At 38.5% G+C, this 13,840-nt stretch overlaps 2 protein-coding genes across 9 annotated transcripts in view; one reads left to right on the top strand and one right to left on the bottom strand.

Moving 5' to 3' along the window:
* Positions 1–224: 224 nt before the first annotated feature.
* On the bottom strand, positions 225–3,558 carry LOC119479051 (phenylethanolamine N-methyltransferase). Its single transcript, XM_037754237.1, has 3 exons — positions 3,356–3,558; positions 1,825–2,035; positions 225–1,669 (listed from the first exon to the last, which is right to left on the bottom strand). The coding sequence occupies exons 1-3, from the start codon at positions 3,525–3,527 to the stop codon at positions 1,231–1,233; spliced, it is 822 nt and encodes a 273-aa protein (XP_037610165.1). The 5' UTR covers positions 3,528–3,558; the 3' UTR covers positions 225–1,230.
* A 5,886-nt stretch (positions 3,559–9,444) lies between these two features.
* Positions 9,445–13,840, top strand: part of aldh18a1 (aldehyde dehydrogenase 18 family, member A1) — a 75,610-nt gene continuing 71,214 nt past the window's right edge. For 6 of the 8 annotated variants that reach the window (XR_005204719.1, XR_005204721.1, XR_005204718.1 and 3 more), the window contains exons 1-4: positions 9,445–10,065; positions 10,193–10,297; positions 12,923–13,074; positions 13,627–13,776. Coding sequence is in view for 2 of the 8 variants with exons in the window: in XM_037755410.1 (XP_037611338.1) it covers positions 10,207–10,297; positions 12,923–13,074; positions 13,627–13,776 (393 nt within the window). In the remaining 6 variants the exon portion in view is untranslated. The remainder of the gene's footprint in view (positions 10,066–10,192; positions 10,298–12,922; positions 13,075–13,626; positions 13,777–13,840) is intronic. The other 2 variants (XM_037755410.1, XM_037755411.1) reach the window with 2 other exon arrangements.

Raw genomic sequence — 13,840 nt, forward strand, 5'->3', positions numbered from 1 at the left:
TTTTTCCGGTTTGATATCATGAGCAGGCTTTTTGTAACACGGCGATTAGCAAGCAGGATCTGTTTGGGACAGCAGGAATGATCTGAAAGAGGAACTATTTTTTCAAAAAACAATATATGTATATGATGATTGTGGAGGTTCATTATTGATCTTGTATATAAATGATGTTTTGTGTTGGTTGCTAATCAAACAATTGTAATGGGATGTTGGTGTTTTTGTGATTTTATGTCTGTAAAGTTAATCATATTTCTTTTCTAAGAAAAGAAAGACAAAACGCTTTATTTGACATTTCACATGGAGTCGACATGTAATTTGGACATGTGACAAAGTGGATGTGTTGTGACTTTTATTAAATCAAGACCCTGAACAAGTTTTTGCACTTTTATGATCTTTGTTCTTGTCCATTAGTGAACCGCCTTGGATGTACACGTAACATACAAATTGCAAAAATCTGCAATGATATGCAATGATGGATGAATTTTGAAAGCATTTCTCTTTAGCTGTATTATCAAATTTACACTGCTTCCACCCATCTAGTTCAATATCAACAATAAGTTAACATCAATTAAATGCTGTCTCTCGTCTAGAGATGAGAAAACATCATGAAATATGAATTGTTTTAGCATCTTTATTCACATTATCACAAATTAACATGACAGGCAACTCATCAACCTTTTAACTGAATAATCAAAAAAGAAGAATATCAAAATATACTTTTGATAAACAGCTTGGTAAGTGCTACGTTTTGACATTATGTGATATGCCTGAAACAAAAATGGAAGCATTACATTCTTGATGCTGTAGTTGCCGCATTTCAACTGTAGGAGGCAATGTGTAATTACATTTCTATCACAGAGCAACAAATGGGAACGTTTCCTTCTTATTCACCCTCAGAAAAGACATTTACTGGACCAATAAGATGGAATGAAGTGAAATAATTCATTTACGTTTGTGTCTTTGCATTTTTTCCCCTTGAGAATCAGTTAGGATATATGTCAAAATGATCGAGGATCACAATCAAAGCAACATCTCATCCCCCAAAAAGCGAAAACAATAAACATGTGTGGGTATTATTATTTGCGTCACCAATAACCCCATTTTATTTTAATTGTCTGCCGTGCTAAATCATGCATTTACCTTGGCTTACTCTATAATATAACTGTCATCTGAATACTTCCTCACTTTCAACTTTAATACCCTTTATCTACCCTCTTTTCTCCCACTTGACTTTTACTCCTTCATTGCTTTTGCAAAAAACACCCCAGTCACGTCATCGACCCCCACCCTCATGTCCTGAGGCAGTGTGTAAACCTCCAGCCTGATCAGGGTGTAGCCGCTCTCCTTCAGACTAGCACAGACCTGGGCCTCGTTCAGCGGGACCACGGGGATCTTCACCCCGGGCCCCCCAAAGTAGTAACTCTCCTCCAGGGCTCCGATGAGCAGGAGGTGGCCACCGGGCCGAAGGAGCCTCCCGATGTGGCCCAGAGCCCTGGTGAAGGCCGCCAGGTCGGGGCTGACGCTCTCCAGACAGAAGCAGGACACGAGACAGTCGGCCCCTGCTGAGGGAAGGGCGTCGAGGGCCAGAGGCTGAGGCCGATGCACGTCAACGGGGACGATGTCCGTGATGACCTGACGTAGCTTGGCAGCTTTCTCTGTCCATGCTGAGGGCCTGGACAGACAATATCAAAGAATCACCAAACTACAGCTAGTGTAAATGCACATCAAAACCTTAATCTGCACTAGATGCAACCGTCATTCTTAGTGATTGATATTTCAACATTTATCTCAAGTCTTCCAACAGAGTTTAAAGGGATCCGGTCGTACCGTCGTCCCTCCAGCTTGCAGACGTGCTGCAGGTACGGCGTCCAGTCCAGGCTGCCGCCCCCCTCGTCCTGCAGCCAGCCCCTCAGCACCTGCCTGTTGACCTCCAGGAAGTCTGTGAGCAGCACCTTGTTGAAGACCTCACAGCCACTCAGCACCTGGTACAGGGTGGGACCCGAACCGATGTCCACCAGCAGCTCGCCGCTCACATCGCCTGGAACGGTAAGAGAGAGGATATGCAGATATCTCAACACTATTATCAACAAGTTAAATGGGTTTTAGAGGAAGTGATTATTTGTACTGTTGAAAGGTCAAGTAGTGAACATTTGCCAACCAACTGAGTACCCTTCCGCTCACTCCTCCCTTTCCAAGACTGCGGTAACGTGAGCCGCTGATTGCAAAACCGTGGTAACGCCGTTCGCCTCCCTCAGAGACCATCCTTACCATAATAACACTACCTTAGGAGCAACAGAAGTCAGATGGTGCAGCTCAGGTTACCGCAGTTTCACAAGCGTGTCGGAGGACTACGGTGGCCTTCAGGTAACGTAAAAATGTGAAAGGCTCTCTCTAGAGCCAGTGTTTGGTTTGTACGTTCTGGGCTATTAACATGGCGGAACAACATGGTGGACTCCGTGAAGAGGACCTGCTCCCTATGTAGATATGAAGGGCTCATTCTAAGCTAACGAAAACACAACGATTCTTAGTTTCAGGTGATTATAAAACTAATGAAAACATTGTTATGAATATTATATTTTTATAATTTCTGCTAATAGATTCCCCTTAATCCTACACACTGTTCCTTTAATAGTTATTGTATGATAATAAAGGTTCAGAATATTAATAAAATTAAAATTATTTTAAGGAAGAGTGCTTGGGATATGAAGAAAGATAAATTCTAAAGAGGAATTTGGGCCAGAAGAGATCTAGAAAATGTGAAATGGGTATGTACTGTAGTATCAGTTAAACATAATCAAATTGTTTCATTCCTACTTTATCACCTTAATTCTTCAACAATTTCCTTAAAGTTAAATAAAACATGGTTTCACCCTGCTTGACCACACCCAGTGTCACATATTCTGCAATAACTTGTTGCACGTTGCTGATTATACTAACTATTTGATGACACCAAATGCAAAATATATACATTAATTTGATATTTTAGTTGTCCCTTTATTTCAGTCACATATGTTTGGTATGCTTGGAGTTCTCGATTAGAAACAACAACAACAAAGATCTTTATGTTTGGACCCACCTTAAATCTGTGGGAATAAAGGAGCTATTCAGTATTTTCGCTGACAGATTATTGTATGTATTAGATTTCAGAGAAACAGTGACAATAACGGAGAAGAAACAAAGTGTTTGTCTCCAAAAATGAGCAACATCCAGCATCTGGAACATTTGACTCTTACACCTATTTTAAAATACACCTGTAGCATAAGAGATCATCATAGTAGTTTTTAATCAGGCCATTTTTATTGCTTTTTTAGAGTGTTTTGGAATAAAGTTTACATGACCCATCACCCCATCTCCTTACCTTCAGTGAAAGCTCTATGCAGACATGCCAGTTTCCACGGCACAATGCTGTCCTTTCTTTCAAAATCAGCCCGTGGTGGCGTGTAGTTATACTGCAGATATGCTGCAGGATCAAATCCCTGGTAGCAGGCTGCCATGGCCGCCACTCCGTTCTCTTTTCCCTTTTCTTCCATCCTTTCCTTTGTGATTCTACCAAACACCTCTATTCAGTAGTCAGCCTTCACTGCTATCACTGCTATCCCATCAACCGCCTTATATACCTGTGTAAGTGTCTTGGTCATGTTGTGTCTGTGCTTTGGGCTACTCTGACTTTCATGGGCAGAGATAGCAATCCTGTTTTTGGGCCTGTGCTGCTGCCTGATAGCATTTGTTCTGTCCACGTTCCCTGCCCCGAGGTGCTGATACCATCAGATCAGGGGGGCTTCCTCCAACACTAGACCCACTAATGGACTCTCAGGTCTTCCACCCACCTCTCAGAGGCCCACCATATCTCCACAATCATTCTAAAGGGCCTTTTACACGCAAAAGATAGAGCAGTTTGGACTCAGGCAACCCTGTTTGAAAGACACAAACAGATTTGTCTCCATCTCCATGTCGCCATTTTACTTTGATGATGTTTGTACAGAGTGGCGGAGAGATGGGGAATGGTGAGTGGTACAGTAGCAATTAAGGAAAAGTCTCTCATGTTGACAGGCGACAGTAGATGATTACGAAATCAGAGGTTGTCCAAGGGAGTAGAAAGAAGCTGGTATTATTTTGAGCAAACATTTCAAAATATAAATGGTTTCACCAGTGGTGGAAAGTAACTAACTACATTTACTGAGGTACTTAAGTACAATTTTTATTTACTTTATTTGAGTATTTCCATTTTCTGCTACATTATATTTCTACTCCACTACAATTCAGAGGCAAATATTGTGCTTTTTACTCCATTACATCTATTTTACAACTTTAGATACTTGGCAGATACAGATTAATAATACAAAATGTAATCAACATATACATGTATTATAGGTTAAAACAAGAGGGATGTGGTGCGCTACCCAAAAGTATCTGAAGTAATTTAAACTAGCCCCACCTTTACCATTAAATTAACATGATGTACACATGAATGCATCAATATTATAATCCAGCAATATATTATACATTATTCTGAAATGGACCATTCTGCATGAGTACTTTTACTTTTGGTACTTTAAGTAAAGTTTGACGCTAATACTGTTTTTGTTGTATTTTTACTCAAGTAAAATGTTGAATGCAGGACTTTTACCTGTAATAGAGTATTTCTACACTGTGGTATTACTACTTTAAGTAGAAGATAGGTACTTCTTCCACCTCTGGGTTTCACTAAGTCTATCAAAAAGGAGCAAGATGATAGCCAAGAGGAAGGATGAGCAAAGATACGTTTTGGTAAAAAGTTAATTTAAAAGCTTGTATGCATGTATGCATATTTTGGAGACAAATGAAAGTTTAGGTTTGCAGAATATTTAGTAATATTTATCCACAACTATTTCAGATTTTAAAAAGCCTTTTACTTATCCACACAAAGAAGATTAAAACATTAAGGCAGATGGAGAATAACTGCAATATACTGTATTAAGTAACAGTCATTGATACTGACATTTTTTGGTATTGGATGTTCTGATCACAATTTAAACTTTTGTCCTGCTTTTCCAACCTTGACCACCACAGAATGAGGAAGGGCTTATATCTGACTCCAATCTCACAAATACCTTGTGATGAAATAAATTTGAAAGGGCTTAGTGTTGACTTCAATCACATAACCTTGTGAAAATAATCGTTAATTTAGTGCCTCACATGATATTTTCAGTTTTGCGCAGAATGTCAACAAACTTATCTCCTCACTTCACTGTAGATGTTGAGTATTATGTTTATTTTTGTGCCATTGAATGCGACAAATCTTATTTATTGCTCCATTAAAATAACTTGGTACATTTGTTAAACCACTAGGCGCAGCAGCCAGCTGACTAAACAGCCAGCTTCATCCTCTGATTGAATTAATTTTCTGTCTATTCCCAGCGTATCCCAAAGCAGCAGCTGAACCAATGTGGAACACAGCCATGTAGTAATCAAACGTATTCTCCCCAGGAGTCTCTTAACACCTCGCTCATCCCTGGCAGCTGAACCACAATACACACACACACACACACACACACACACACACAGACCCTCTTCAGACATTCAAAATATTACAGTGTCCGAGGGAGACAAGGTATTTTGGGTGTGGCATTCTGCCGACTGATAGTTAAAATAAGGATATTTGGAGATTACAATTAGAGTCAGACTGAATAAAAGGCGTCGAGGGTTTTCTTTTCCAGGAGAATTTGAATGCATCACTTATTAAATTCCCTTTGGCATTATACTTCTGAGTCTGTAAACAGTCAGTGTTTATGGTTTTTGGACAGAAATTTGATTGTAAAAGCTGCTAAATGTTCCCATTTGCAAATACAATGAAGAAATAAAACAGCTTACATTTAAAAATATAGACATAATTTATCCTCAAATTTATTCATTTATGTTTAGATTAACAGAAAAGCGATCAATTAAAATTCACATAAAATACATAGAAGTTCTATTTTAACCTCAGTCTTCTCCATATTTCTACACAAAATCTATCTTGACACATAATGAAAATGCAACTAACTATTAGCCTGAAAGGACCAACAACATAACCCATTATGAGCATTTATTTAAAAATCTTTTCATGCTAATGATTAAATCTCTCCATGACAGTTATTTGTTTTTCATTTCACATTAAGAAAAACCAAACAGATAGTTAATATGTCATGCTTTTAGCCAGGAAAACAAATTACATTGTGACAATAATCTAATTTTATTACAAACATACACTATCATTAATTAAGTTGAATGATATAATAATTTGCATTTGTCGAAATGTGTTTATCAAGAGCAAAAGTTTCAGCCCAGGAACCTCGGCATCTTTGCCATCTTCACCACAGTCTTCCTCTCCCTCGTCTCTAACACAATGCTTGGTCTGGTGGTCGCACAGCACTCTGGGCCTTGTAGCACCTTCGGCCCCGCGGCAGAGGGGTCGGAGACGGGCTGATGGGGTCGTCTGGTCCAGAGTGTTTTGAGATGTGGGTAATTCCTGCTGATGGCCCCCGAGAGGAATCGCTGGAGGATCATCCTGGCCTCCCAGTGTTTTCCTGAGCACTCTGCTTCCATCGCTGTCGGCCTGTAGGAGGGTCGGAAGCATCTCAAACACGCTTGCCCCTATCACTTTGCTTTATTATCAAATATCATTGAGTGAATGTGTCGCTAACCTGCAGTGATGCTGTGGACCGAAGGCGAGGCTGTGCCAGTGAGCCGTGTAGCTCTGCCCGGTCTGCCAGTCCTCCTCCAGGACGCTGCACTCCAGCTCAGCTCTACCTGAACTACCCGCACTGCTCATCCCTGCTGCTGCCTCCACCAACCAAACCAACCAGCAGTCCTGTCTGGATAAGAGAGGTCAGAAGATTCTCAGATTAAATGACTGACAGGTTTGTTAAAAAATAACTGAGAAGATATGGACTGTGGCCAAAAGGTGATGTTGTACCATTAACATATCACTGACTGTCCAGTTAATTTGGATGAAATGGGAAACGTTTTGAGACACGATCGTGCTCATGAGTAAATGAGTCCATGCCATCTTAATTTTGCCATAATTGTCCCCGTTTTTGACAGTTTTCCTCCTGTGTTCTTGTGTTTTGTGCTGTAAAAAAAAACTCCCTCTCTGTCTTTAAAGGAATCCAACAGATTTTCTGTGATATTTGGTCCATTTGCACATGATATTAAATTTAGTCTAGCGGCTAAAAATCACAATTTCAATGATTTTTTTTAACATTATAATGTTTTTCAAATAATTTAAAGAGCAATTTGTGACATTTCACATGAAAAAAAGTATTTAAAATGACACATTCTCATTACACATTACACAGTAATCGCAAAATGAATAGTAACATTTGGAATTTTGGATAGAAAAACGGCAATGTAACTTACATTTCCTGCTGATCCTTTCTTCTAACAAACCTTCTTTATGTTTCTACTTTTCCGTTTGCTGCTGACAACCTTTCCCTTTGTAGTTCGTCTTTGTCAGAACTTTTCCACAGATAATTTTTGATCCTCAGTGGAAACGGTGCAGCTCCTCTGATCTGCTTTTCTTCAGTGGATAAACTGGTCAGCTTGACTCTGTGGGGTGAGTATTAGAGGGGTTATATAGTTGTGTATCTGTTGCTATTTTAGACGGTCTCTGCTGATATTAGAGACAATCCACATGCTGCCACTTTGACCGGGGAGATAATGAGTTGAGGCACAATGAATGAAGCACACACAGTCCAACACAACTCAACCCAATTACTGTAATAATAATAATAATAATAATAATAATGATAATAATAATAAATTGGACTTATATAGCGCCTTTCAAGAAACCCAAGGACGCTTTATAAAGAGGGCACACAAAATCATACTAATAAATAAAACTGTATGTACTGTATATTAAAGTCCTCCAAAGAAACCTCAACCTCTACTTGTGGGTTTTTATCCAAAGCAAAGTCCCACTTCAACAGGTTATTACATCCGCGCTCTCTGGCTCAGCCCACTGGGCCAAAGTCATAAGCAAACTATCTGAGATCATCCCATTACTGGGAACTGCTTGGAGACGTCTCTGCATAGGCGTTATCAGTTGCAATAAGCACCATAGATGTGGGTCAGAAGGGGCCTACTAAAATCAGTACTTCTACCAATTCAAAGGGATCAACATGAACAGCAATAAGTTAAAAGGTTGTGCAGACACACACACACACACACACACACACACACGTTAGTGGATTAGTGGAGCCAGGAGAAAGGTAAAGGTCAGTCCCTTCCCCTGAGTCAGATGGACAGATAAACGAGCGAAGAGGAAGAGGAACACAGAAGAACAGATAAAGGGCAAGAGCGGACAACAGAGAAAAGAACAGGACATATATAATGGAATAATACACATTTAGCCAGAGCTACAGGAGCCAATTTAGTTATCTATGGTCCTAAGGGCAGTGGGAGTCCGACGGTGTCGGTCAACTCTGCTCTGGGTTACTTTTCATTTTGTCTCAGCAGGACAGTGCAGGTACAGAAAACTTTCATCTCTACTGCGGTCCTGTGATTTCTCCACCACATGGTGCAAATGAAAGGTGCACAAGTTAGTGGAAGAACTAATACAGCTGGTTCATTTATACACCTTTGTCTTCCCATATACAGTAGCTTCAGATCGATGAACTGTGAGTAAGAAGAAATGAAGTGTGTAGACCTTGATGGAAAACATTTGATTTTAAACTGTGATGGCCCTGTATATTTATACATACTGTCACATATGGAGTTAATTGTGTAAAAGCAATGTAGAATATGTTACTGCTATCAATACTCATCGATACCTGAGTCAGGATTTTTATGCAGTGATAAACATGAGTTGTGCGCCCATATTACAGTCAGCATGCTAAATACTATACGTCATTGCTTTTTGTATACTGCAAACATGTTTATAAATTCCACCTTACTGCAAAAACACTACCTATCAGGACCGATATAAAAAAATACAGTAGGGGAAAAGTTACGTGATAATAATATAGAACATTATATTTTGCACATGATCTTTTTAACCTCTTAAACTACACCTTTGCAAACTTATGTATGTTAAGCACACTGTTCGGGCAAACTAGATATATTTGATTGATAGATTCAACTAGTTAACTATATTCAACTAGATATATTTAACTACATTCAACTACATAGATATAATTAGACAGATCAATAGATCAATGGAGTAGATCTAATTACAATAACTGATTTTATTAGTAACAGAATTATTTATTTTAAAGTGATTGTTGGTTAACCCTGCATCACGAGGGACATTTTTTAATATTAAAATTTTTTACGTTTTCAATAATTTTGGTTGCGTTAATGCATATGGCATTCAATTTTGGCAAGGGTTTGAGTTATTTCCCCAAACTTTTTCCTAGAATTTAGTTTACAGAAAATAATTACATTTAAAGGTTAAAAGTTATGATCAGGACTGAAGTTGGTTAAAGGATTTAACTCAGTGAAAGTGGAAAATAATATTAATATATCATTGTATTTTATTTTTTTTGAAGCGGATATTTTTGTCATCTAAGGACACCAGAGCAACTTTTTAATGGGTTTAAAAAAAAACATTATGCAAAAAAAAAAAAAAAAAAAAAGGCATTTTTAATTTTTTTAAGAAGCAGCATTTTATTTTGAAATGTAAACGTCACTTTCATTCGTTTTCCGCATTTCGCCGGCCGGCCTGACGTCACATCCTGCCACTTCACAGCCAAACTACGAGGCTTTCTCTCTGTCCAAAAAGCAACATTTTTTTTTAATTTTATTGTCAACGCGACCAAGAGTGATAATTAATTAATTATAATTAATTAATAATTAATTTAAAGACGCTGTGGTGACGTCAGTGAGACTTCCGGTTGAACGTCAGCTCCACAGCAGCAGTGAGTTTCATCAGCAACTCTCTCAGCCAGTCAGGGGAGGAGTCCTGCACATGCAGAGTCCACCTCTGTAGACATGTTTGAGTGATAAATGAAGGAATAACTGTTTAAAGAAGATGAACAAAACTCAATAGAAGACGTTGCACAGTTCAGGTACACAGGACAAAACCACACTGGGACTACAGGAGGTTGTAAAGTAAGAACAAACTCTCTACCACTGCACATTAGGATACTGAGGATCACTTTTGCATGTTTAAATATAACCCTCACCTCCAATTTCTTTGTGCATTTCTCTCTCTGTGTGTCTCTGTGTGTTTGTACAGGGATTAAACTGACCATGCTGCTGCAAAGGCTGACCCTGTGTTCAAGGATCCACCTGGATCACCAGAGACACGTCTGCCTGTTGCTCTGCAGACCACTGACACAAGGCAAGCCATGCTGCAGCAGAGCCACACTGTGATGATACACTTTATCCCCATGCAAACACTGTATTTACATTATATGCAGTCTGTTCTCAGTCATCCAGCAGCATGGATTACAGAAAAGTAACTTGTTACACCAGATCTTTAGATTAATAAGAGAGGATTGTGTTGTAATATAAAGGCTCTGTTGCTGAATCACTTTCTTCATTAGGTAATTGACAGAATATTTATTATTATTAAGTATTCTGAAGTCATTTTTCAAGCAAAAAAATGCCAACATTTTCTAATTCTAGCTTCTCACGTTTGAGGATTTTCTGCATTTCTGTATTTTATGTGACAGTCGACTGATTTGTTTTTGGGTTTTGGAGTGCTTTTAGAGCAATTTTAAGCCACCTGTGATGGACATTTTTCACTATTTTATGACATTTTACAGACCCATATCAACAGATTAAACAATGTTAAAATAATTGTTATACAATATATAACTGCAGCCCTAAAATGAACAGTTTAGATCATTTATTAAGCCATTTATCAAGCAGAAATGCCAAATATTTACTTTCCTCTGTTTAATATTACTGTAAATTAAAAAGAAAATGTGTTTTTGATTGTTGCTCTGACCAAAAAAGCCATTTTGAGACATCATCCTGGGCTTTAGTGACCTGTGACGGAAAATATTCACTATTTTCTGACATTTTATAGACCCATATCAACAGATTAATCAATAATAAAATAATTGTTAGCTGCAGCCCTAAAATTAACAACAGTTTTGATAGTTTATTAAGCCATTTATCAATCAGAAATTACATTTACTTTCCTCTGGTTTATGTTACTGTAAGTTTAAAAAAAAAAAAAGGGGTTTTGATTGTTGCTCGGGCAAAACAAGCAATTTGAAGAGGTCACCTCAGACTTTTAAATGTTTTTTGACATCATATAGTCTACATGATTTACTGAAAAAATAGCAGAGATTAATCGATAATGTAAATAATTTGTTTCAGACTTAAAATGCTCTTGCTTACAAATTTGAGTGTCTTTGTTAATAAGTTGTGTCCTAATCAACATATTCAATACAGTCAATCTGCAGGCAGATGTGGTGAATTTCAGAGGTGCACTTAATAAGCTGCTGTTGTAACATAATGTGCAAAATTTGCAGGGAGTTTTCTGGCCTATTCTAATCTGAACAAGATGTACGGGCCTCTCTCTGTCTCTCTCTGTCTGTCTCTCTGTCTCTCTCTCTCTGTCTCTCTCTCTCTTTCTCTGTCTCTCTCTCTCTGTCTCTCTCTCTCTCTCTCTCTGTCTCTCTCTCTCTGTCTCTCTCTCTCTCTCTCTATGTCTCTGTCTCTGTCTGTCTCTGTCTCTGTCTCTGTCTCTGTATCTGTCTCTGTCTCTGTCTCTTTCTATCTCTCTCTCTCTCATGCGCCTCATTGCTCCAGAGAGATGTGTAATGTCAGCAGCGCAGGCCTTTCTACGTGCCCTGCTGATGTGGCAGTTTGAAGGCTGTGATTATCTGTTTCCCGGGTTACAGATGAACGTAGGAGTGGGCTTCGCTCTGTTTGTTTCAGTCGTGTAATCAATGAAAACCAGCAAAACATGTTTGTTTGCAGTGTTTTGTGTGGAAAGGTTTACGCCAATATATTGATACATCAGCAACATATACCTTTTTTTTTTTAACCCATTCATGCCCAAAGTCTATATTTAGTATGATAAGGAAAAATGACACAACATTTGTTCAGATTGGTCTAAAGTTTTCAAATGTGGTACGGACATACTTTGGGCAAGTATCTAACAGTACCACTTTGACATTTTTAGATCACATGAAAAAATCACACTTTTATAAATAGTAACATTGTTACTATTATTGCTACTAACATTGTGTTTATCAAATGTGTTGACAATTGGATTTTTTTTTAAATTTTATTTTACACTGCCTATGTGTGCATATCTTTAATATTCAACTTGTTATGAATTCATAGATACCAAATACTTACTACTATACTGTACTCCTTGTAGTTTCTGAGATACAGCCATCTTCGTATCGTACTATATCTAGTCTTTGGGCACATGGGACCACTGTTTTTTTCCTAAAATATAATGAAATACATAGGAAATAAACAGTAGTACCATGTGCCCAAAGTCTATATATAGTATGATAAGAAAAACTCACTTGTCAACGTCAACGGTTTGACCGATTCAAACAATTTCTTCAGATTTGTGCTTATGCAAGCTGAGAGAAATTCACAATATCTGTTGTGGGCACAATTTTCAAACAGTTGAAGGTGCCGCCTACACGACTACATTGTTTTTTTCTTTTAATTATTTTGCTTTCTGATGTAATTTTCAGTAGAAGTTTATTAAAAATGGACCTCCTAACTAAGTGCCCCATCTAAATTAGATGAAAGCTAAGTTGAATTTTCAGTCATGGTAACATTTGACAGAACCTTTAGCAAGTCTGCACTTCCAAGAACTTTTGATTAATTTATGACAACACAATAGTTTGCTTCTGATTTGTCTCCACAATGCCCGGTCTGTCTTTTTCTGTCATTTTATTGTTGCTCAAAGTTACTTCTCCCTGTGTTTTCCAATGAGTAACATTTCACCAGTAATGTAAAAATAACATCTTCTCCTTCTATGCAGCTCCCCGGGGCAGAGCCCACGGCAGCTCCTTCGCACACCGCGGTGAACTGCGTCAGGCCAAGAGGATCGTAGTGAAGCTTGGCAGCGCTGTGGTCACCCGTGGCGATGAATGTGGCCTGGCTCTGGGGAGGCTGGCCTCCATTGTGGAGCAGGTGAGACGCCAAAAAAATCAGCACAAACTGTACTTTAATGAAATATAAAATAACTTCTAGGTCCTGTAGAAAATCATTGATGGGAAGGAAATCAGCAGGAAATAACACCATCTGTTTCAAGTTCTGTGATATGAAAACCATCACTGAGTATTTATGATTGTTTTCCTCCTCCACTGCAGTTCATGTTAATCATTAGACGAGCTCACAAACATATTTATCTACATGAATATACTTTTTTTTCTGATTCTAACTCATTTTATTTAAATTATTTTGTTGTTGTTACATACAGTATATAACTTTCCTTTCCTCCTCTACTTTATTTTTACTACCATCTACAGTATGAGATGTATTGGAGCACTGTAACCTTTCATTATTAGAAAGACGAGCAATCTCAGGGATAAATATCTCAAAACATGATCATGGTTAATTACCATGAGTGGTAAGTAAGAAAATATGTTTTAACCTAAAAACTTTAAAGTTGAATCCTCTGTGAGTCTGAACTGTGTGTCCAGCTGTGGTGTATGAGTCCCAATTGGGTGTGTGGTTGTCCAGGTGGCCATGTTGCAGAATCAAGGCAGGGAGATGATGATTGTCACCAGTGGAGCCGTGGCCTTCGGCAAGCAAAGATTGAGACATGAGATCCTGCTGTCCCAGAGCGTCCGACAGGCGCTGCACTCAGGACAAAATCAACTCAAAGACATGGTGAGAAAAGGTGGAGGGATGTGTTGAGGCTTAAGGTAATGTCGAAGTGTAAAATCAACACTGA

This window comes from Sebastes umbrosus, chromosome 20 (assembly GCF_015220745.1).
Source record: "Sebastes umbrosus isolate fSebUmb1 chromosome 20, fSebUmb1.pri, whole genome shotgun sequence".
Classification (NCBI taxonomy): domain Eukaryota; kingdom Metazoa; phylum Chordata; class Actinopteri; order Perciformes; family Sebastidae; genus Sebastes; species Sebastes umbrosus.